Consider the following 25000-nt stretch of genomic DNA (forward strand, 5'->3'; position numbering starts at 1 on the left):
GAAGGGAATGGAAGGAAAGGAAAGGGAAAGAAAGAAGAGGAAAGGAGAGGAAAGGGAAGGGAAGGAAAGGGAAGGACATGAAAGGAAAGGAAAAGAAAGGGAAGGAAAGGACAGGAAAGGAAAGGAAAGACTGATGTGAAAACTGAGAATAATGATTAACATTTGATAGAAGTAAGGTAAGCCAGTTCACTGGACTCAGGTTGCCAGAAATAGGTGAAACTGTCAATAAAGAAGTCTTTGAACATGTATATATGTGTGTGTGTGTGAAGATGTAAATCCTTTCACTATTTTATATAGAGAGGAGGTGCATTGATTTTGTGGATTTGCTGCTTCTCTCATGAGTTCATCCAGTCCATTGGATTTGCCCATCTAATAAATTTAGAAGTTATGGACTGTCCACAGTGTTTTATTTTTAATTGTTACACAGAGACCACAAGTGTTGGGTCTGGGTTAGTGTGGCTGCCAGTTAAGCCAAATTAGAAAGTGACCACATGCTGAGCAGGATATAATTTTCTGGCTTTTGCCTTATGTGACCTTAGAAACTGTACCAGTGGCCCACATTCTCTGCATTTCTTCTATAAACTGACTAGAATAATCATTGCCAAAAGTAATTTTATGACCAAAGGTGTATCAGGTTTGTTCTGGTTTGGTCCATGTAGTGTGAAATACTTTTTGTATGAAAGAAGGACATTTGGTTATGTTTGGCTGTGGTCTGGATTGCGTCAGTGGTGGTGCTGTAAAGTAGTAGTGGGCTGTTTTGATTCTTAGTTTAATTGAGGAGTCGAGACCAAGTATTTTCAAGGATCCAAGCTTGTAGGAAGGGAGATACATACATATATACTTCTTTGTTCTATCAAACACAAATCCCCTGAATCTGGATAAAGTAACCAACGATAAAAGTATAATGTTCCAAAAAAGCCACCAACTCATTGGAATACACATGGCAAAACAACACTTTACTTTTTATTTTTTATAATATTTTTACTATTTTTTATTAAAGTGTTGTTTTGCTGTGTGCATTCCAACGTGTTGGTGGCTTTTTTGGAACTTGTTTTGACAACTATGGTTTTCTGAATTATGCATTTATTAAGCATTTCTAAGTCAGTCTCACTCGTTTCCAGGTCAGTTTCTAGATGTGTGATACAGTCTGCTAGGTCTGTGATTGTTTTAATTGTACTGACTTAGGCCTGAATATTAGTTTGCGTATTGATGATGTAATCATCTGTAAAACCTCCATGGCTTTTGGCTGGACAAAAAGTATCTTTTTCTGCATCATCTCTGTTATGTTGTGTCGCTGTGCTTTCTTCTTGCAGGAACAGCAGACTGTTCCAGTAGTTGTCTGGGTTGAACTTTTGCTTTGCATAGACTTGCAGGGTGTTGTTTGCATATCTCAGGTGACACTGGAGGCCCTAGTACTGCAACCTCCTAAGCAGGCTGTGAGCTTATAGGTAAATTCAGTCAGCAGCAGGTGGTTGGGGAGGAGGAAGGCAGAAATGGAAACAAGTTTGAAGAACTTACCATAGATTGTAAAATCGTTTAAGTCAGAAAACAGAAAGGTCAGAATGCATGCAGATATTAATGCTTTCTTGTCAGGTGAATAGGAATGCAATAGCGTGTTGTCTCCTGTATCCGTAAGCTGATGTTTGAGGGAGTAGGACTGCATACTTGACTCCTGCTGTTTCTGTTCTACCTATAAATGTGTTTATTGTGATGTTTCAGATATGAGAAAAGGAGTCTGCTATCGCAGCTACAACGAAACCTGTGAGAACGAGCTTTCCGTTACCATGGTGAAGAAGATGTGCTGCTGTGCTTACGATGTGGGCAAAGCTTGGAGCAAAGCCTGTGAGCCATGTCCAGTCCCTGCTACTGGTGAGTTTTGAAAATGCAGGAATCTGGGTTAGTGGGGGGGGGGGGGGTTATCGAGTGGTCAGGAAAAGACATTTTATAAACAACGGGAATTGGGGTTGGTATAATGGTTAAGGTGTTTACTTGACAGATAAAAGGTTCATGGTTTGCTAGGCTTAAAATGGCCCACAAGGGCAGCTAGCAGAGTATTACCTATGAAGAACACTTACAGCTAGCAGAGTATTACCTATGAAGGACACTTACAGCTAGCAGAGTATTACCTATGAAGAACACTTACAGCTAGCAGAGTATTACCTATGAAGAACATTTACAGCTAGCAGAGTATTACCTATGAAGAACACTTACAGCTAGCAGAGTATTACCTATGAAGAACACTTACAGCTAGCAGAGTATTACCTATGAAGAACACTTACAGCTAGCAGAGTATTACCTATAAAGAACACTTACAGCTAGCAGAGTATTACCTATGAAGAACACTTACAGCTAGCAGAGTATTACCTATAAAGAACACTTACAGCTAGCAGTGTATTACCTATGAAGAACACTTACAGCTAGCAGAGTATTACCTATGAAGAACACTTACAGCTAGCAGAGTATTACCTATAAAGAACACTTACAGCTAGCAGAGTATTACCTATGAAGAACACTTACAGCTAGCAGAGTATTACCTATGAAGAACACTTACAGCTAGCAGAGTATTACCTATGAAGAACATTTACAGCTAGCAGAGTATTACCTATGAAGAACACTTACAGCTAGCAGAGTATTACCTATGAAGAACACTTACAGCTAGCAGAGTATTACCTATGAAGAACACTTACGTAGCAAGATTAACGTGAAGCACGAAAATACATTTTATAGATAGCACTTAGCAAGATTATGGTAAGAGATCAACAGATAAAAAACTGCTGAGAAATTGTTAGCATTAGTACATTACTATTCTAAATTAGCTTTACATATAATTGATTTGTTATGCTTAGATAAGAATGTTTTTTGGAGTGATGTAGCATGTGTGTATATGTGTGTTTATGTGCGTGTGCCTGTTTGTCTGTGTGTGTGTGTGTGTGTGTGTGTGTGTGTGTGTGTGTGTGTGTGTGTGTGTGTGTGTGTGTGTGTGTGTGTACTACATAGTCAAGAAAGTGAAAATGACCCTGATTGATAGGATTATGATATTAACCAAAACTCTTGACTTTTATAGCTGAGTACCAGCTACTTTGTGGAAACCAGGCCCCAGGGTTCATCATTGATATCAGCACAGGAAAACCGATTGGTGAGTAATTTAGTTCATCTGAGGCCAGATTTGTTTTCCAGTTGGTGTCTCATTCAGAAATTAAATATACAACAGATTTTCTAATTTCCTTGCTTGTTTCTCATAGTCCCTTTTCATGCTGTGCAGTCCTGTCCTACTTTTCTTCTCTCATTCCCTTCTCAGTCTATCCTGTCCTGTTCTTACCTTTTCTTTCTCCTTCTGCCATTTTACCCTGTCCTTTCCTGTCCTGTCAGATGCTGTTTTTCTTCTCACAGTCCCTTCTCAGCCTGTTGTCTTCTCTTCTGTCCTGTCCCACTTTTTCTTCTGTAAGTCCCCTCTCAGCCTGCCCTGTACTGTCCTGTCCTTTCCTGTCTTTCATCTACAACTGCTGGACTACAGCTCATCTTTTGAAAATGAGCTTGCTATGCTAGTTGCTTAAGATGAATTTAATGGATATAATTGGTTGCAATTTATTTGGTTAGGAAAATGGTAGGGAGTCTGTTTTGTTAATGAAAAATGATATGAGCTCTTCATTGACTAAGATTTAACAAGTGCATTAAAGTGTTACTGGATTCCATGTGTTGCTCAGTGGGGCAGTAAGCATAACTACTTTGGAGGTGCACTAAAAGAGGATGCAGTGTTTGTAGCTGGGTGTACACAGGTTGGCTAGTGTTAGGCTGACATTGCAGTATGGAGTCTGTCACATTTGGGACAGTGGTTTATTTATCATATGCCTGGCTACATTGTCTACATCAAAACTGATGAAGAAGAATGAGATGTGTGTGTGTGTGTGTGTGTGTGTGTGTGTCCGTGCACGTGCGTGTGTATATACACATATGCAACTACATAATGAAATATTGAAACTTAACTGACTTGAGACTTAATTGATGAAAAAATATCAATCTAAAAAGATTGAATTAAAAAAAATCAAAAAGCTATTTTATACAGGGGTAATCCCTGCTGCACCATCCCACATGCTCTTTATACCATCTCCTAGATCAAACAATAGTGGGGAAGGGCAGATCACACAATAGCGGGGAGGGCAGATCACACAATAGCGGGGAAAGGCAGAACACACAATAGTGGGGAAGGGCAGATCACACAATAGCAGGGAAGGGCAGATCACAAAATAATGGGGAAAGGTCACATTCCCATTCTTTACTCATGCACACAGAAGCCTGCAATAAGACAATTCAGTCTTTTAAGACACAAAAGCAACATTCAGTATTTTGAATGTTCGATCAAATGTACTACAACCATATCTGTATCCCTATATATATATATATATATATATATATATATATATATATATATATATATTGTTTTTTTGTATATATTGTTTTTTTGTATATATTTATATGTAAGTATGTGTATACATACATACATACATTCCTTTACATATGTGGGTGCACTTTTAAATGACAGCTCCTCAATTTTACAGTACCACAGACAGTCAGATGTTTGGTCCATCAAGTTTTTCTGTAGTTGAGACAGCTGTGGTTGACTTTGCCATTTCAGAAGTAATCTCTCTGTAACTATGACTGTTCAGCACGGAATCTAAATGTCCAAAAACATAAAATCCTTCAAAATGCTATCTATTATCTTGCAACAACACATATTTTCACTTTTTTTTGCAAGGTGGTGTTGCAGCCCCACTACATCTTTCATGTAATAATCAATGCCCACTAACTGATTCATTTTTTTGACCCACAAGTTGCACAGCCTTGGGGAAAAGGAATAGTTAGTTTTTCAGCAGAACCAAGCGTTCCTTATACGCTGAAGTGTTTCATTGTCAGAGCAAATATGTAAGTGGTATGAAAATGTGGAGAGTAACTTATTAAACCATTATTAAATATCGAATAATCACTTACCAAATAATACTGAATGTAACAGGCACGTCTCCTCTCTTGGGATTCTCTTTTTTTTTAGTATGACCTGAGACGTACCTCCCTGGACTACATGAAAATAGACATAGAGGAGCTCTCTGAGCATGTAGCCCAGGCTGGTATGACCCTGACCTTGAGTAGCATCTTACTCTCACCAAGAATGATGCCGCAATATGAAGACAAGATGATCAATTTCAACAATTGGCTTAAGTACTGGTGTCATTCAAAGGGGATCCAAAGCTTGTCAGCTTGGGATGATATGCTCGACAAGCCACGATGCTTCGCTAGGGACGGCTTGCACCAGTCACCCCTGGGCTTTCGGATATTGGCAAAGGCTCTTGCTACCCCCATAGTGCCTTTTTTAGACAAGGCTCAAAAGACAAACCCACCTCCATAGGTATCACAAGGGATAAGAAACTAACAGTAATGCTACTCAACGCCAGAAGTCTAAACCTCAAGATGCATGCACTCAAAACTCTCCTTAGCATGGAGAACATCGATATCTGTGCAGTAACAGAAACCTAGTTCAAGGCTCCCGAGAGCACCCCAGCACTACCAGGTTATACCTCATACCATGCTTTTTGGCCCCAAAACTTGGACCGAACCACAAAAGGAGGGGGAGTATCGATATTCATCAAAGATACCCACACCTCCAGGTTGGTGGCAAAGCACGAAGCATCAGAGACTATCCATGTGCAACTATCAGTGGGTAAAACTGCCTTTCAGTTTATAGCCTGCTACAGACTGCCCTCCCAAACCCAGGAACCCCACTCGGCCTTCCTGAGAACACTGGAAAATATGAAGGTCTCTCCAAACACCATTATATTGGGCGACTTCAACTACCCAAACATAGACTGGGAGCATTACTCTAGCTCCAACACCCTAGCCCAAAGGTTCCTAGAATTTATAAACTCAAATGATATGGAACAACTTGTTACCACTCCCACAAGAGGGAAAAACATACTGGGCCTGATCATCACCAACATGGGGACTCTATGCTCCAGACCAGAAGTGTATCCCTCACTGGTAAGATCAGACCATAAACTAATCTCACTGGATATTCACATCCCGACCCCACCCCCTGCCCAGAAAACCACAGTGAAAAATTTCTCTAAAGCAAATTTCACACTCCTCAAAACCGAGGTGGAATCCTTCAAAGCCCCCGGGCCTGGGGAAAATACGGCCCAGACCGCAGAATCCTTTATAAACGCATTCTATGAACACCTTCAGGAATGCATGGATCATGCGATCCCAAATAAAACCAAGACCCAATCCTCCAAAGGCAGACGTCCTGTCTAGTGGACCCCAGCCATAAACAAACTATACAATAGAAGGAGGAAGCTACTAAATGATAGAGCAAAATCCCAAAAAGGGAAGGCATCACTGATCAGTATTAGCAAAAAACTACGGGCACTCATAAAATTGTCTAAGGCCAGCTTCGAGAGAAAAATTGCACAGGACACTAAGGATAATCACAAGGCTTTCTTTAGTTATGTTAGGAACCTGGGTGGGAATTCCCAGATATGCTCAGAATTAGTCCAAAATGACAAAAAATACAACAAACCCACAGACATTGCCTACATCCTAGCTGACAGGTTCAGTGCAAACTCCCCCCCCCTCCCCACCAAAAGGACAAATATCTATCCCAGCAGAGTGCTGCCCCCCTGACATCTCAGATGCTCAGGTAAGTGCCGCCCTCTCCAAAGCAAAAAACACAGCATCAATGGGACCAGACGGTGTCCCGGGCTGTGTCCTACATGAACTCCAAGAAGAGCTAAACCCAAACATAAAACTACTGTTCAATCTCAGCCTTACTACAGGATATGTGCCCAAAGAGTGGCGTACAGCAACAGTGGTCCCTCTCCATAAAGGTGGTGCCTCAACGGATCCTGGAAACTATCGCCCCATAAGCCTGACTAGCTTGGTCTGCAAAGCTATGGAAAAGATCATCATGGACCTCATAAATAAAGATATTGGGGACCTACAGACACTGGATCCTAACCAGTTCGGCTTTGTTAAGGGCAGATCCTGCCTCTTAAACCTGGTTGATTTCTTTGAAACAGTCACCAAGGCCATTGACGAGGGGGAAGGTGGTCCACACAGCCTACCTGGACCTCGCAAAAGCCTTCGATACAATACCCCACTCGGGCATTATAGATAAGCTCACCAGCTTAAATATAAACCCCTTTGTCACTAGATGGATTGCAAACTGGCTCAAGGACAGAACCCACATGGTTAGAATTGCTGGAGCCATGTCAGACTCCAAACCAGTTACAAGTGGTGTCCCACAAGGCTCAGTCCTGGGACCTCTCTTGTTCGGTATATATTTCTCGGAGGTACAGGCCAACACGGAAGGACTGTGGCTGACCAAGTTCGCAGATGACTGCAAACTGGGCGCCATAATCGACTCTCCAGCCGACAAAAGCATCCTCCAAAAGGGCCTCATAGAAACAGACAACTGGTGCCAGAGCCATGGCCTCAAGCTAAATGCCAAAAAGTGTATAGTCATCCCCTTTGGCAAAAACAAAGTGCCCACAAATTACCACATAGGTGTTAATCCATTAAGTATAGAAGAAGTAATTAGGGACCTGGGGACCCAAGTTGATAGCAATCTCTCATTTGACAACCACGTGGCCAAAGTGGTTAGAAAACATTTTATATAGTCCACCTAATCATGAAGGGATTCACATCTAGATCAGGGGAGGTCATCGTGCCTCTTTACTCATCCCTCATCAGGCCCATAATTGAGTACAATGCCCCTTTTGGGATGTACCTTACCAGACACCTGCAGCAACTGGAAAGACCCCAAAAGTACCTCACCAAGAGGATCAAAGGGCTCAAACAGATGCCATATGCTGCCCGGTTAAAGAAACTCCAGCTCTACTCACTGACATACCGCCTGTTCAGAGGCGATCTGTGCCTGACGTATAAAGCCATGTCCAACCCGGAATTAATGGACATGCTGCACCTCAGAAAATCCAAATCCCATCGAGCTACGTGCTCGAGAGACTTGAACCTCAGCACTGAAATAAATAGGACATGCTGGAGGGACAGATTCATAACCCAGAGGCTCCCTTCACTCTGGAATAAAATCCCAGTCCAGGTTAGGCAGAGTCCCTCATTGACTCTCTTCAAGAGGAATCTTGATGAGTGGATGGGAGATCGTAGGTTTACCCCGGGTATCACTTCTGTGTCACTGTTAGATAGAGGCACAGTATACTAACCTCGAAAAAGGGCATAGCAAAATAAATTTAAAATGGGTGGCGAAAGCCAAACACATTCTGGCTAGGCTTATAAATGCCCTAGGGCAGATAGCCTAGTATGAACCTATGAACCTATGAACCTGATCCAGACTAATTTGTAGAAGGTGCCAAATCATAAGGAAAAAGTTGACAGCTGGATTGTGTATTTGTCATTTGGCACACTGTCTAACTGAAAACGTGTTTCTTTTTTAACAGGAGTTTCAGCTGACAAGCTGTGTAATAAACATCCGTGATTATAATAGGTTAACGACAGCTTGTAAGCTGTCAAGCCTTATTTAGGGTTTGATGCACGGTACCAAATAAGTGTGGTTAGTGCGGTACCAATGGTAGGAATTTTCTAGCTGCAACTTTTTGCTTCTATGGGATTTCTCTGAGGTGCTCTGATTTCCTCCCATACCCCAAAGAAATGCAATATGAGAACTGACAGTCCTCAGAAGTGTCCATAGTTGTACATGCCATGTATGGGAGGGTGTTCGTCTAGTCTAGTGATGGAGATGAACTCTATCCTGGAATACTTTTTTAAATTTGTGCTCATGGATTGCTAAGATAGGCAATGGCCCCTTTGTGAATCTGTGGGAAAATGGAGAATGAGAGAATAAATACTGAGTACATGTGCGCATGCTTGTGTGTGTGTTTGTGTGTGTGTGTGTGTGTGTGTGTGTGTGTGTGTGTGTGTATCATCTACTGTATGAGTATATTTTCTGTGGTTAATTATGCATGTAAGATGTAAAAACAGCAACACTGACAAACATTTATATCTGTATTTCAGTACTGTCAGTTTACTCATGCTTTTGACTTCTTTAGACTACTTGATAATTTAGCACTTAGTTTTCTCTAAGTGCTCGCGTGTGTGTGTGTGCGCACGCGTGTGTGTGTGTGTGTGTGGGTGTGTGTGTGTGCGCGCACGCGCGTGTGTGTGTGTGTGTGTGTGTGTGTGTGTGTGTGTGTGTGTGTGTGTGTGTGTATGAGCGCGCACGAGCACACGTGTGTGAGAGCGAGAGTAAGTGTGTGTGTGAGTCTCTGTACATGTTTTTATTAAGTTGCATATCTATTTTCATGATTCCACTGATTAGATGAAGCAATTACCAGTATGGTTTAATGCACAGGTCAAGAACACATGAAAAATGAATTCTTAAAAGAACCCTGTGACTATAACATCATCAAGAGGATAGGAAAGGCCTACAGTTATTTGCCCTTTTTTCTTCTTTTTTCTTCATTAGAGATTGATAATTTTGGTTATGTTCATATCACAGTCACAAATTTGTGTTCAGTCTGCTGTACTGGCTGAGGGACAGTTCATTTTCCTCTATTAATTGACAGCCTTGTGTCTTAGCAGTGGAATACATTAGCTAGTGATAATCTTTGTGTGAATGGTAGAGCTTCTTGGTTTTAAGTTAATGTTACTCGGTTAATTGTATGGTGTTTCCCAATGTTTAGATATTGATGAGTGTCGTGAAATCCCTGGCATCTGTGCCAATGGAGTGTGCATCAATCAAATTGGAAGTTTCCGCTGCGAATGTCCTGTGGGCTTCAGCTACAACAACATCCTTCTTGTCTGTGAAGGTAATGTGATATAAATATTTTTATTCGAAATGCATGCTCTATGCTTAATGTTCATCTCTACACCTGGGTAAAAAGATATCAGAATCTGCTATACATAGATGATTATACACTGATGCATTTAACACAATTTTACTTTCACGTATACATGCATTTTATCTTTAATTTCCCCTTTTATCACCTCCCCAAATGCACATTCTTTTAACCCTCAGACAGCAGTAACAAATAACGTGCTACCTAATACTGTGAAACTGCATTATACTTTCATTTTAAATGTGTGGAACAAGATCCTTGAGTAATTCAGAAAGCAAATAAACCCTTTTAATTTATTTTTTTCACATACGAATGAAACACCTAAAATGTATCACAGGGAAAGCAAAACATGGAAAATGATAAATGCTACACTGTAGCTGCTTTGGGAGGCGAATGAACACTTCTGCACATATGTAACCTCCCAACCAAGTGGTACATTGATTGTAGCACATGCACAATAGCCAGTGGTGGGTACTGCCCTAAGGGTTTGTTCACTACTGTGATGCAGTGATGCTTACTGCCCTAAGGGTTTGTTCACTACTGTGAAACAGTGATGCTTACTGTCCTAAGGGTTTGTTCAGTACTATGAAACAGTGATGCTTAGTGTCCTAAGGGTTTGTACACTACTGTGAAGCAGTGATGCTTACTGTCCTCATGGTATGTCCACTAGCGTGAATCAGTAATGCTTACTGTTCTAAAGATTTGTTCATAACTGTGAATCAGTGATGATTACTGTCCTAAAGGTTTGTTCAATACTGTGCAGCAGTGATGCTTACTGTCCTAAGGGTTTGTTCACTACTGTGAAGCAGTGATGCTTACTGTCTAAGGGTTTGTTCACTATAGTGAAGCAGTGATGCTTACTGGCCTAAGCGTTGTTCACTACTATCCAGCAGTGATGCTTACTGTCCTAAGAGTTTGTTCACTACTGTGAAGCAGTGATGCTTACTGTCCTAAGGGTTTATTCACTACTGTGAAGTAGTGATGCTTACTGTCCTAAGGGTTTGTTCACTACTATGAAGCAGTGATGCTTACTGTCCTAAGGGTTTGCTCACTATAGTGAAGCAGTGATGCTTGCTGTCCTAAGCGTTGTTCACTAGTATGCAGCAGTGATGCTTACTGTCCTAAGAGCTTGTTCACTACTGTGAAACAGTGATGCTTACTGTCCTAAGGGTTTATTCACTACTGTGAGGCAATGACGCTTACTGTCCTAAGGGGGTGTTTATTACTATGAAGCAGTAATGCTTACTGTATGAAGGGTTTGTTCACTGCTGTGAAATGATGATGGGAGTTGTCTTAAGTGTTTGTTCATAATTGTATAGCAATGATGGTTGCAATCCTGATTGTTCATTACTGTGAAGCAGTAATGGTTATGATCTCAGTTGTTCTCTACTGTGAAGCAATGATGGGTGCTGTCCAAAGGGTTTGTTCACAGCTGTGAAACAGTGATGGTTACAGCTCTAAGGGTTTGTTCAGTACTGTGAAGCAGTGATGCTTACTGTCCTAAGGGTTTGTTCACCACTTTGAAACAGTGATGGATACTGCCCTAAGGGTTTGTTCCCCACTGTGAAGCAGTGATGGATGCTGTCCTAAGGGTTTGTTCACTACTGTGAAACAGTGATAATTAATGTTCTTATGTTTTACTATGAAGCAGTGATGATTGCTGTCTTAAGGGTTTTTCCACCACTGTGAGGCAGTGAGAGTTACTTTATGAAGGGTTTGTTCACTACTGTGAAGGAGTGATGGTTATTGTCCTAAGGTGTGTTCACAATTTTGAAGCAGTGATGGTTAGTGTCCTGATGCCTGCTCATAAATAGGTAGCAGCAGTTGGCAATGTCCCATTTAACAAGACATGAAAGTTGGCAATCACAAGAGAATTACAATGTTATTAAATGTTGGCTGCCGTCACCACATTCCTTTCACAGTAGCTGTTGTAGGTATAGATGGAACTTCAAATGGAATAAATAGAGATGAAAAGCATATTTATTGTAGGTGAAGAGGCAATCATGATCATTAACAGGGCGATTCTGATGGTCATATGATGAAGGAAAATAGATTACACTGAGGCTAATTTAACATGTGGACTGCATGCATCTTGTACCAATGTTTGATAGCAGGTAGATAATGATTTGGAATGATCAAACATGAAATGTTTTGCACCATTAACTTTTTGAGTTTCTGATGGTGCTTTGCTGCTCTTGTAGGTTAACAAATTGACCTATTTCAGTGTATGCAAGCATGATGAAATGGGAAGACAACACAAAAAGCACTTGGATTCATGCATAATATTCTTTAATGTTCATGAACATGTGAATACTTACTGATGCAAATGAAAGTTAAAATTAAAACCATTTTTAAAGCATTCTTACCAATCTATTCTTTGACACTTATGAGAGAGGAAAGGAGAATATTTTGCTTTGTAGATTTATACTTTTTATTATTGTATATTGAGCTGTTATCACTAAATTAATATTCTGTTATACTGCTTGTCACTTATGTAAATGATGACTTAAATATACAGGATAACAATGACTCATAATGCATTTATGCTTTCTTTCCCTGTCCTGTAGACATTGATGAATGCAATGGAGGTGAAAACTTATGCCAACGCAATGCTGATTGTTTCAACTTCCCTGGCAGTTTCCGTTGTGAATGCTCTTATGGCTTTAAACTCTCACCAAGTGGAGCCTGTGTGGGTAAGGCGAATAATTTTTACACTCTTCATAGAATAAATAACTGAGGTCATGGTAATTAGATTTTAAGTCTAAGGTATTTAGTAATGTAGCTCAGTAGAATCCAGTAAATTATGCTATAACCCATTTTCCAGTACGCATTCTTCAGTAACATAAGCCGCACTGGCACATGCTCCAACATTGTCCAAAATATTCTTGCTGAGATGCATTTTGAACTTGGTATTATTGAATATTTTGAAATTTCTACAAAGAATACTTTTCCATGTTTGCTTTTGTGCCTCACATTTGTATTACAAGCACGGTGTTGGCATTGTAGCATGCTTTCAGTCCAAGCTGCCTTTGTTTGTTTTACTACTTCCTGCCTGTGATGGGAGTTGCATCATGTCCATAGGTGTGTACTAGGCTAATAGCCCTGAGGCCCTTACAAGTCTAGCCATAGGATTACCCTGGCATCATGCCACCGGACCTTAGTTCCCAGTGCCTATGTCAAGTAGAGCCACTGGAGTGATCCCCGGGGTGAATTTTCTATTTCCCATCCACTCATCAAGATTTCTCTTGAAGAGGGCCAGTGAGGTGCTCTGCTTAACATGTATGGGAAGTCTATTCCATAGGGGTCTATATCAGATGAACGAAAAATCCGTTCATTGAATACGTAAAGATCGAAGCTTCACAGAAATTGAAAACTGTATTGTGGGGTCTCAGTACAGTGAGGATTAGGGTATTTGCCCTTTCCTTACTGTAGTGCGATCTTGGAGTTAGAATATATATTTAGTGGGGGGGGGGTGGGGGGTGCAGCCCCCACAATACCAATTTCGATTTCCATGACATTTCGATCATTATGTATTCGATGAATGGATTTTTTGTTCATCTGATATAGACCCATTCCATAGCATAGGCAGTCTCTGGGTTATGAATCTGTCCCTCCAGCATATTTTGTTGATTGTGGTAATGAGGTTGACGTCTCTGGAGCATGTGGTGTGGAAGGATTGGGATTTCTTTAGATGTAGCATTTCTAACAGAGCTGGGTCAGACATGGCTTTGTAAGTCAAGCAGAGATCACCTCTAAGTAGGCGATATGAGACAGAGAATAGTTGGAGTTTTTTAAGTCTGTCCATATAAGACAAATGTTTAAGGCCTAGGATCCTCTTTGTGAGGTACTTTTGCGGCATCTCCAGTTGTTGCAGGTGTTTAGTGAGGTACATGCCAAATGGGGCATTGTACTCAATGATTGGCCTAATGAGGGAAGAGTAGAGGGAGACAATGACCTCTTTCTTCCTGGATGCAAAACCCCTAGAAATGAGATGTGCCACATAGAAGGACTTTCTGACCACAGTGGCAATGTGGTGGTCAAAAGAGAGGTTGCTGTCAACCTGTGTTCCCATATCTCTTATAACGCCTTCTGTGTTCAGTGGTCTACCATAGATGTGGTAATTCATGGGAACCGGGTTTTTCCCAAAGCGTATGATGATATATTATTTGGCATGGAGCTTAAGGCAATGGTTCTGACACCAGTCATTGGTCTCAGTGAGGCCTTTCTGTAGGATGTTAGCATCACTTGGGGAGTTATTAATAGCTCCCAACTTGGAGTCGTCTGCAAACTTTGTCAGCCAGAGTCCCTTCCTGTTGGCCTGGACTTCAGAGAAGTAGATACCAAACAGGAGAGGACCAAGGTCCGAACCCTGTGTGACTCCACTCGTGACTGGTTGGCAGTCTGACTTGGAGACAGCTACTTTTACACTGTGGGTTCTACCCATGAGTCAGTTTGCAACCCAGCTAGTGATGTAGGGATTGATGCCTAGCTTAGTGAGTTTTTCTATGATTCCTGAGAGGGGAATAGTATCAAAGGCCTTGGCCAGATCAAGGTAGGCTGTATGAGCCACCTTGCCTTCATCCACAGCTTTGGTGACTGACTCAAAGAATTTGACCAAGTTGAGCAGGCATAATCTACCCTTCACAAAACCAAACTGTGTGGGATCCAGAGTTTGGAGATTCCCTATATCCTTGTTTATTAGGTTCATGATGATGCATTCCATAGCTTTGCATATCAGACTCATCAGGCTAATGGGGTGATAGTCAAGGATGTTGCTACCTTTAGTGGAGGTAAGAATGAGCTGGTCCAGGGCATTGGAATTAATGAATTCCAGGAAACATTGGGCAAGTGTATTGGTACATGAGTAGTTTTCCCAGTTAATGGAGGGGTAGTTGAAGTCGCCCAGTATGAGAGTGTTAGGGTGGACCCTAATATTCTCCAGGGTGCTTAGGAACGTGGAGTGTGAGTCTTGGGACATGGTTGGAGGACCTATAGCAGGCTACAACCTGAATTGCTGTCTTACCCAATGTTATCTGCACCTGAAGTATTAAAAATTAACAGGTAAAATACCAGGCACAGGATTCCCAAGCACTTGAAAAGCTCCAGCAGTCCACTCAAAACAAACAGTCTTTTATTTCCATCCAAAACTCCATAAGATTTAGAGCTTTCATATACAGCACCATAGACTTCATCACAATAAATAATAAGACATTCACCACTGATATTTATTCCATTTTCAGGCCAAAGACTTCATTAATTAACAGCAACTACTTCATTAGCTTAAAGCAACAGTAACAATCTGCCATGTGATTTCCAGTTTAAATTTAAAAACTGCATATATAAAACACAAAAACTTATAAATTAACAATATAAATAACCATTGTTGTTCATAAAAAATGTTAAAAATATTAAAAATATTAAAAACCTAATAGCATGTTTTTATGCTGTAAACTTGTGTTCTTGTATCCTGTGCTGGTGTTTTTCCTGTTACTTTTTATAGCATCTTTTTTGCTGGTTGTAAGGGATAACACTGACTGTTTTGGTGCACTTCAGATGCATTATGTTGGGCTACCAGTCTGGAGGTGTGCACATCCTTTATGAATATGGAAACACCACCACCTTTGGAGCTTCTTTCCAAGTTCTGGGACCAAAAGGTGTGGAATGAGTTATAGGTTCATAGGTTCATAGGTTGGTACTAGGCTATCGGCCCTAGGGCCTATGCAAGCCTAGCCATAACAATTCCCTGGATATTTCTTCCCACAATATTTACTTCTCCAGGCCCCTGTCTAGCAGGGCGACTGACATGATCCCCGGGGTGAATTTCCTATCTCCCATCCAATCATCAAGGTTCCTTTTGAAGAGGGCCAAAGAGGCACTCTGCTTGATATGTATGGGCAGTCTATTCCAGAGTATGGGGAGTCTCTTGGTCAGGAACCTATCCCTCCAGCATGTTTTGCTCATTGTGATGACAAGGTTTAGATCCCTGGAGCGCGTGGCTCTGAGGGATTGGGATTTCTTTAAGTGGAGCATGTCCAACAGCTCAGGGTTTAACATGGCCTTGTATGTTAAGCAGAGATCTCCTCTGAGTAGAAAATATGCCTGGTAGTGCAGGGGTGCTTTCTGCTGCCTTCAACCAGGTCTCTGTTATGGCACAGATGTCGATGTTCTCCATTTTAAGGAGTGCTTCGAGCGAGTGCATTTCGAGATTTGGACTTCTAGCATTTAGCAGCATGACCCTCAGATTGCATTTGTTTATAGCTGTTACAATGGTAATTTGGTCTTTGGAACACTGCCTAAAAAAAGGCCCTATAGGGGTGGCAAGAGCCTTTGCCAGTATTTGTAAGCACAGGGGTAACAGATGCAAGCCATCTCTGGCAAAGTATCAAGGTCTGTCATCCATGTCATCCCAGGCAGACAGATACTGGATCCCCTTAGAATGACACCAGAAACTTATCCAATTGTTGAACTCAGTCATTTTCTGCTTGTACTGTGGTATCATTCTGGGTGATGGTAGGATGCTGCTCAGGGCTAGGGTCATACCCGTCTGGGCTACATAATCTGAGAGCTCCTCCATGTCTCTTTTCATGTAGTCCAGGGAGGGACGTCTCAGGTCATTCACACCCACATGTACAATGACAGTTATATTTGTACCTGTTGTTGAGGGACCTGAGTGCATGCACTATGTGGCGGATCCTGGCACCTGACAGACAGCTGACTGTTACTTTCTCCTTATTCAACCTAGTGAGTGGGACATCAGTGTGCCTCACTATCGAGTCACCTATAACCAGTGTGTTGGGCGTGCTGTTTTGTCTTAGGGGCTTTGGTTGAGTGGCACACTGTTTAGGAGAGTTATGTGTCTCGTGATTAGTGTTGTACAACCATATTAGGCAAATGTGGGTGTGGTAGTTTAAGTAATGCCCAGTTATCATGAGAATGTCATTGTGCATTCCATCTCTGCATAAATTAAGGGATACGTAGAAATGGGTATAGTTAGTATGGCTGTGGGAAGAGCTGGAGAAACCATGGAATTTAGCAGTTTTGTGTAAGATGTTGATAAGCAAGTATAGACCTCAGCCCTCATATTTATTTATTTATTTATTTATTTATTTCTGTTTACCAGGGTAGTGGATTGATCAGTATTGACCAATTTCAGGTTCAGCCCAGGTGAAATACAAAACATTTTGCAAACAAAACTGCAGAAATGTAAGCAGCTATAGAGTAATTAAGACTAATTAGAAAAAAAATACATTTCAGTGAACAAGCACAGTGCAATATACAATCAGGCACAGTATAGTGTACAAGGAGAAGAGATCTGGAAAGGACATAGGTGACATAAAATGTCCTGTGTTGAAGCAGGAGCATGGGGCTTGGATAAAGAAGTATTTTTACTTCTATTCTGAGTTTGGAATAACTGTTGATTTCCTTAATGTTAATGAGAAGAGCTTGCCAAAGAGTAGGTGCTTCAGAGGATACATCGTGTGCAGTGCTATGGAGTTTAGTTCTAGAGGTAATGACAGTTGGTGTGACAGAGCATGTGCAGTGCTATGGAGATTGGTTCTAGGGGTAGTGACAGTTGGTGCGGCAGAGCATGCGCAGTGGTGTGGAGTTTGGTTCTAGGGGTAATGACAGCTGGTTTGACAGAACATGTGCAGTGCTGTGGAGTTTGGTTCTAGGGGTAATGACAGCTGGTTTGACAGAGCATGTGCAGTGCTGTGGAGTTTGGTTCTAGGGATAGTGACAGTTGGTGTAACTGAGCATGTGCAGTGTTGTGGAGTTTGGTTCTAGGGGTAATGACAGTTGGTGTGACAGAGCATGTACAGTGCTGTGCAGTTTGGTTCTAGGGGTAATGACTGTTGGTGTGACAGAGCATGTGCAGTGCTGTGGAGTTTGGTTTTAGGGGTAATGACAGCTGGTTTGGCAGAGCATGTGCAGTACTGTGGAATTTGGTTTTAGGGGTAATGACAGTTGGTGTGACAGAGCATGTGAAGTGCTGTGGAGTTTGGTTCTAGGGGTAATGACAGTTGGTATGACAGAGCATGTGCAGTGCCATGGAGTCTGGTTCAAGGGGTAATGACAGCTGGTGTGGTTTGTGATTAGTGTCTCAGGTTGCATGTGTGGAGTTGGAGTAGTTTATACAGTTGAGATCCTAAAAGTAGTTTAGAGCTTTGTTTTATGGTTAGCCATTTGGCTTTTTTTAGGGCAATGCACTGATGCTCACAGAGAGGTAAGTTTGCAATGACTCAGCAGATGCTGTTAGAGATTGTCTGGAGTGTGGCAATGTTTTTCTTCGAGGCAGAAGTCCTTATTCAAGTTGAGAAAGGGCAGATCCTTTGCCAATGACTGCTCTGGCTGGTCGGGGTAGAAAAGGGAAGATCTTTGTGGTCCATAAGAGGAGGGTGTTTATTTTTGATCTTATTCTGTTTATATGGAAATGGAAGTTTAGAGACTGATCAAACTATAATCCTGGATATTTGATGGTGGGGATTGTTTCTATGAAAAAGTTGTGTAAGTCAAAGACAGTTAAAGACTCAGGTGCTGGGTGAATTTTAGTGTGAAAACTTCAGTCTACCCTGGCAGTATCCAGCATTCCAGCATGTCATCTGAATGATCGCTCCTTTTCACATTTAATATTTTCTGTCAAAAGTAAGAAACCAACTTTGGAACACAGCTTAACTTTGGGGATGCACAGACAGGTTTTTTGTCTTCTTGAAGAATGCAGATAAAAGAACATATAGAAATGTAATTACATTTTTAAAAGCAGTCACTGCGTTAGTTGTAAGACTGGAAACATGATATGAAGTAATTATGGGGTTTTAATTTCAGTGGCTCTAAATCAATGATTTTTCTCCCTTTTAGATCGCAATGAGTGCCAAGAAATTGCTAATATCTGCAGTCATGGCGAGTGCATTGACATTGAAGGAGGCTACAAGTGTCATTGTTACAATGGATTCAAGGCAACGGCAGATTTTAGCATGTGTATGGGTAAGTATTTGATGAGATAATAGTGGATCTAGTAGTGTAACTTTTTGATGTAATGAAGGAGCAAATGGGTCAGTCAGGGTTTACGTAAAATAATGGAAGCAAAAATAGCCTGTAAGTCAAAGGATGAAGTTCCACAAATCCTGTGAGTTTTTCTGTTAGTTTAGTAAGCAAAGTCATTTACCTGTTGCAGGATTTGCCTGAATTTTCATTCTGTGCTGCACTAATCTCAACCCAGTGGTTTCTCAGATGTTGCATAGCTTTCTGAAGTCTGCATAGCATCCCTGGGTCTGATGCTGCATTTGTGGTAGTGTGGTGTACAAATAAGCCCCTGCTAGTCCTGAATTGGATTAATTAGGTTATTGGGGAATGAATTAACAATGAATGGACAGTACAAATTCCTGTTGCAAGCATAAGCCGTGTTCTCTATGTAGTGTATTCGGTGCAGTAGTATGATCAATCTGTGTTCAGATTCTCTACTGCATAGCTCTGGCATCCAGCCCTGACTTCTGATCACTCTCTCAATGCAGTCTCTACACTTTCTGTGTGTCTGTATGAGCTTTCTCAAGGTATTCCAGTTTCCTTCCACCTCCAAAAATGTACAGATTGACTGGCTCGTCTAAATTCTGTTTGTCTACATTGCATATGCTGTTGGCCTTGGGCCATGGCTGAAAAGGATCCATGAATGATTACACCACTTACCTGGCTAAATAAGAAATAGCTGACATGCAATAAATATGCAGAAATCTAAACTCCAAAGTTACAAGAGGATCATCTGACCTGTCCAGGATCTATATCCTTTGGAAAAGGGCAGCATTTTATCCTGCGGATTTACTCAGTCCTCAAAATGCAAAGAAACCTGTAACTTCTATGTCGGATATGCTGTTCCTCTTGATAGCCTGCATTGTCACAACCCTTACTAGAATGGCCAGATGCTGTCCTGTATATTTCATGGTTTGTTTCCAATGTACCATATCCTCAGATCTCTTTACCATACAGACTGTTGTAGATCTGAAATAAATGTTGATTTCCCACACTTAACGTGAAAAGATAAAAGACAATTGATTCTGCCTTTCTATATGGCTCCTTTCTTATATTTATTGTATTCAGCCTTTAATTTGGAGGACATTTATAAGAGACTGTTTTTCTGAGATTCTTTAGGTAGCCTAAAGTTGCAACATGTATTCCTGTTAGCTGAAAGCACAAGTAATTAGAAAATAAGTCCTTTCTAAGGGATTATCTGTATTGGAAATGGAAAATACTTCCCTAGGGGAGCCAGTGCAAAGCCTGATGTATCTTATACTTGTGTAAAAAAGTTGTATTTTTGTGCATTGTGAAGTCATCTTGTGACATGTACTTTCCACACATCAACCACTTCTCCCAGTATTGTTTCTGTTGCTTCTGAAATCCACTTTTATTAAATTTTTGGGGGGCTTGAACTCAAATATATCCAAGTGCAGATGGGAAACTATCCAAAACAGTTATATTTCTTTCAGATATTCCGAAGAGATCACGTTTCAAAGATACTGATCTCTAGTCAGAGGAAAGGCAAAATGATGAAGCCAAAGAAACATATTAACAGGCTTTTTCTACTTAATGTTCCAGGAAAGAGTAAATGGACCCTTACCTGATTTGTACCATCAAGCCCATAAACTAAGAACATTATATGAAGCTGGCAAATATTAGAAAGCTGTATTTAGGCTGGGAAGTAAATTCACTGACTTAATAGTTAAACTATGTGTTCTGTCTGTATGTATTAGAGTTAGGCATTTAAAAGACAGGAGCAAGGCTTGTGTCATACCCAAAACCTGAGTCCTATTCCACTACAAATGTGCTAGAGATAAAAAGAAACTGTCCATGGTGGTGGTGTTAGCATTGGTGCAATTACAGAAGGCTATGCTTTTTTGTCAACCTGAGGTTGTACAGCAACATTTCAAAATAAATAAGCCATGCTATTCTATAGACATGGAGAACAGTAAATTTATAGATGGTCTTCCAGATTCTGTCTTACGTACGATACATGTTACAGCCACCTCCAGGCTGTATGTCAGAATTTTACCCCCCCCCCCATCATCAGTCATTTCACATCCATCCCCATTTTGTAAGTTAATTTTTATCCTTTCTTAAGTCAATTGAGCACTTGTCTATGTTTTTGCTACCCTTCTAGACACAATCTTGCACCGACTCCTCAAAAAACACAGATAAATGAGCTTGGCATGTGCCGTATTTTCTGAGTTGAACAGTTATCATACTAGTATCGGAAGGAAGGGTTCCATCAGTGGAGAGCCTTCTGCTTTATGGGAGAATGCCCCTGAATTGTCCATGCCATGACAGAGCACTCTTGGGACCCAGACTTGATGATGGTCATATACTATCCTTAGTACCTTGTACTACCATGGCCATCGTCTGTATGGTGCTTGTGTATAAATCTCATGTTACGTAGTCCCTTATTTTTTGCTGTAAGCCATTCTTTTCTATGTACTTCAGACATCTAATGCTCACACAAGGCTGGATGTTTAAAAATGCAAAACCTTGTGTCCGACCTTTTCCATTTCTTACAGTATGAACTGTAGCATGTGGTCCTTTATGCTATCAGTGATATCAGTATAAGTCTAAGTAAGTATAAGTGTGTTGTAAATAGATGGCAGATGCCTAAAGGACATTATCATGTAAACTGTCTGCTTTCTACATGTAGTACAGAAACGGCTTCTGCTTTCATTTTTCCGAGATACACTGTCTGTACAATTCTATAATACTGAGTACAAAAAAACACTTCCTAGACATGACTTAGCAGGCGTTGACCTACTGCATGTTTTTTCATCCTGCATAGCCTCACACTTAGGCATCCAGAAAGTAGTTCCTGTTCAGCAAAGTTACCCTTGCTTACATTTTATTATGACAATAAGTAAAAATGTGAGATTGTAACATTTCTTTTTCTTATATTGCAGATATTGATGAATGTGAGCGTCACCCATGTGGCAATGGAACATGCAAAAATACTGTTGGATCATATAACTGCCTTTGCTTCCCAGGCTTTGAACTTACGCACAACAATGACTGCATGGGTAAGGGAAAATATAACACTATAATGCTGTTCTATGCATGGGTAAGGGAAAATACAACACTATAATGCTGTTTTATGCATGGGTAAGGGAAAATACAACACTATAATGCTGTCTTATGCATGGGTAAGGGAAAATACAACACTATAATGCTGTCTTATGTATGGGTAAGGGAAAATACAACACTATAATGCTGTCTTATGCATGGGTAAGGGAAAATACAACACTATAATGCTGTCTTATGCATGGGTAAGGGAAAATACAACACTATAATGCTGTTCTATGCATGGGTAAGGGAAAATACAACACTATAATGCTGTCTTATGCATGGGTAAGGGAAAATACAACACTATAATGCTGTCTTATGCATGGGTAAGGGAAAATACAACACTATAATGCTGTCGTATGCATGGGTAAGGGAAAATACAACACTATAATGCTGTCTTATGCATGGGTAAGGGAAAATACAACACTATAATGCTGTCTTATGCATGGGTAAGGAAAATACAACACTATAATGCTGTCTTATGCATGGGTAAGGGAAAATACAACACTATAATGCTGTCTTATGCATGGGTAAGGGAAAATACAACACTATAATGCTGTCTCATGCATGGGTAAGGGAAAATACAACACTATAATGCTGTTCTATGCATGGGTAAGGGAAAATACAACACTATAATGCTGTCTTATGCATGGGTAAGGGAAAATACAACACTAGAATGCTGTCTTATGCATGGGTAAGGGAAAATACAACACTAGAATGCTGTCTTATGCATGGGTAAGGGAAAATACAACACTATAATGCTGTCTTATGCATGGGTAAGGGAAAATACAACACTATAATGCTGTCTTATGCATGGGTAAGGGAAAATACAACACTAGAATGCTGTCTTATGCATGGGTAAGGGAAAATACAACACTATAATGCTGTCTTATGCATGGGTAAGGGAAAATACAACACTATAATGCTGTCTTATGCATGGGTAAGGGAAAATACAACACTATAATGCTGTTTTATGCATGAGTAAGGGAAAATACAACACTAGAATGCTGTTTTTTATGCATGGGTAAGGGAAAATACAACACTAGAATGCTGTCTTATGCATGGGTAAGGGAAAATACAACACTATAATGCTGTCTTATGCATGGGTAAGGAAACTACAACACTATAATGCTGTCTTATGCATGGGTAAGGGAAAATACAACACTATAATGCTGTCTTATGCATGGGTAAGGGAAAATACAACACTATAATGCTGTCTTATGCATGGGTAAGGGAAAATACAACACTATAATGCTGTCTTATGCATGGGTAAGGTAAAATACAACACTATAATGCTGTTTTTTAAGGTTAATCTTCAGATCGTTTCTGGTTTCATTGTATTATACCCCTCAACTGCAAACTAAAGTAATGGTACGAAAACAAGTTTTTCTTTTTCAGCCTGTTTTAAACCATTCACACTATAATCATACTGAAATGACGCAGGCGCTTCTGTGCCTGGAGGAAGTACTTTGCGCAGGTTCTAGGCACTGTAGCCTATGACATTGGCTTTACTGTGCCTTGCTCATGCATGTCTGTGGACTCGATACATTTTGCAGAGTTTAAGAACATATTATCTAAACTAAGACTATCGAATCTCAAAATGTCCAACTAGCTTCTCCTCTAGAAGCTGGCATCACAGTTCTTTTACAGGAGGGGGGGGGGTCAAGCCCCCAGGCACGTCTGCTCAAACCTGTATATTATGTACATATATCAACTCTGAGATTACTGCAAAAAATATCATCTTCTAGAGGAGAAGCTGGTTTGATGTTATAAAAATCAATCTTCTCTGTTTCGATCATATGAAATAAACCTGACTGTGTACATATTGCAGGACAGGAATCATACCTCAACCTCTTAGTTCAGGAAATCTAGAAAAAGCTTAAAGTAATGGGGGGATAAAAGCACAGCAGATTTTAAATATTGCACTGATAAACGTTGAAAGTTGCTACAATAACATGATTTGTGTTAGAATGCATTTTCTGAAGGATATAGAGTCTGAAATGCAAATGTACGTCATTATTTAGTAACTTCACTCCTCAGTGATTTGACAGAAAATCACAAATTTTATGAGGAACAGACAAAAAATATGAAGCAAAAATCTGGCATTCTGTGAAAATCTGGACAGTTGAGAGGTATGATAGGAATGCATACGTAACTTAGTAAGAAATGAATCTTATAACCAAATAATATTGAATGCTTAGGAAGTATATTCATTTTAATGATATGTACATCAAAGTGGTTAATTGCAATAAAAAAGTTCATAGCTCAGTTTTTGATAGTCTGCATTTGAGTGTATGTTTATGAAAATGTGATATTTGCAACGCATTTTATTCTATGATGAAAAGGGTTGTAAATGCTTGTTAACACTGGAAGGTTATAATATGGCAATAAACCCTTGCTGAGACAAGGCAATTTAAATTATAGGCATATGGGGCTGTTTTTGGTCATAAGGGAGCTGCCTGAGATATCAAACTAGAGCCCCCCTACCTTGGGAAAAAAGTATGAACTACCAAAACCGTATCATGGTGAATTGCTAACATACAGTGGCATTATTGGTTAAAAAGATGTGAATTGCTGGTGTGGGGTTTTGTATATACTACTTGTGTTTGTGCACATGAAGCTGGAAACAAAATGGCAGCATATTGGACAGGTGTATGTGGTGTCACTGTGGATTGACTAGTTAAAATTTGAAGCAATGCAGTTATAAAAATCTACATATGATGCACAGAAGTCATCAGAACCATTTCACTAAAAGGTTAAATATGGAAAAATTAATGTTAAATTTCAAGGTTTTCCATGAATGTAGAATTGTAGTGGGTAAGGGCACCACAGTGATTTAGTAGTAAATTGTTCGCTTCACAGCTTCATAGTTAATTTTTTCAGGGGGTTACTCTGGGTACTTTGATTCCTATCAGAGGACATGTTAGTCATTTTATTACAAAAAAGTGTTGCTATATATTTTATATATATATATATATATATATATATATAAAGAGAGAGAGGAAGGGAGACACACGTTATAGTCACTCTTGCTTTGGGGCCCGCACTGAAGGTAA

At 40.3% G+C, this 25000-nt stretch overlaps 1 protein-coding gene across 1 annotated transcript in view; it reads left to right on the forward strand.

The window, feature by feature from the left end:
* Positions 1-25000, forward strand: part of LOC122817578 (fibrillin-2-like) — an 824173-nt gene that overhangs the window by 681987 nt on the left and 117186 nt on the right. Inside the window, exons 41-46 of the mRNA XM_044090614.1 lie at positions 1720-1869; positions 3065-3136; positions 9702-9827; positions 12425-12550; positions 18714-18839; positions 21785-21901. Of these exons, the coding sequence (XP_043946549.1) occupies positions 1720-1869; positions 3065-3136; positions 9702-9827; positions 12425-12550; positions 18714-18839; positions 21785-21901 (717 nt within the window). The remainder of the gene's footprint in view (positions 1-1719; positions 1870-3064; positions 3137-9701; positions 9828-12424; positions 12551-18713; positions 18840-21784; positions 21902-25000) is intronic.

This window comes from Protopterus annectens, chromosome 13.part0, assembly GCF_019279795.1.
Source record: "Protopterus annectens isolate FY-2018-M chromosome 13.part0, PAN1.0, whole genome shotgun sequence".
Lineage (NCBI taxonomy): Eukaryota > Metazoa > Chordata > Ceratodontiformes > Protopteridae > Protopterus > Protopterus annectens.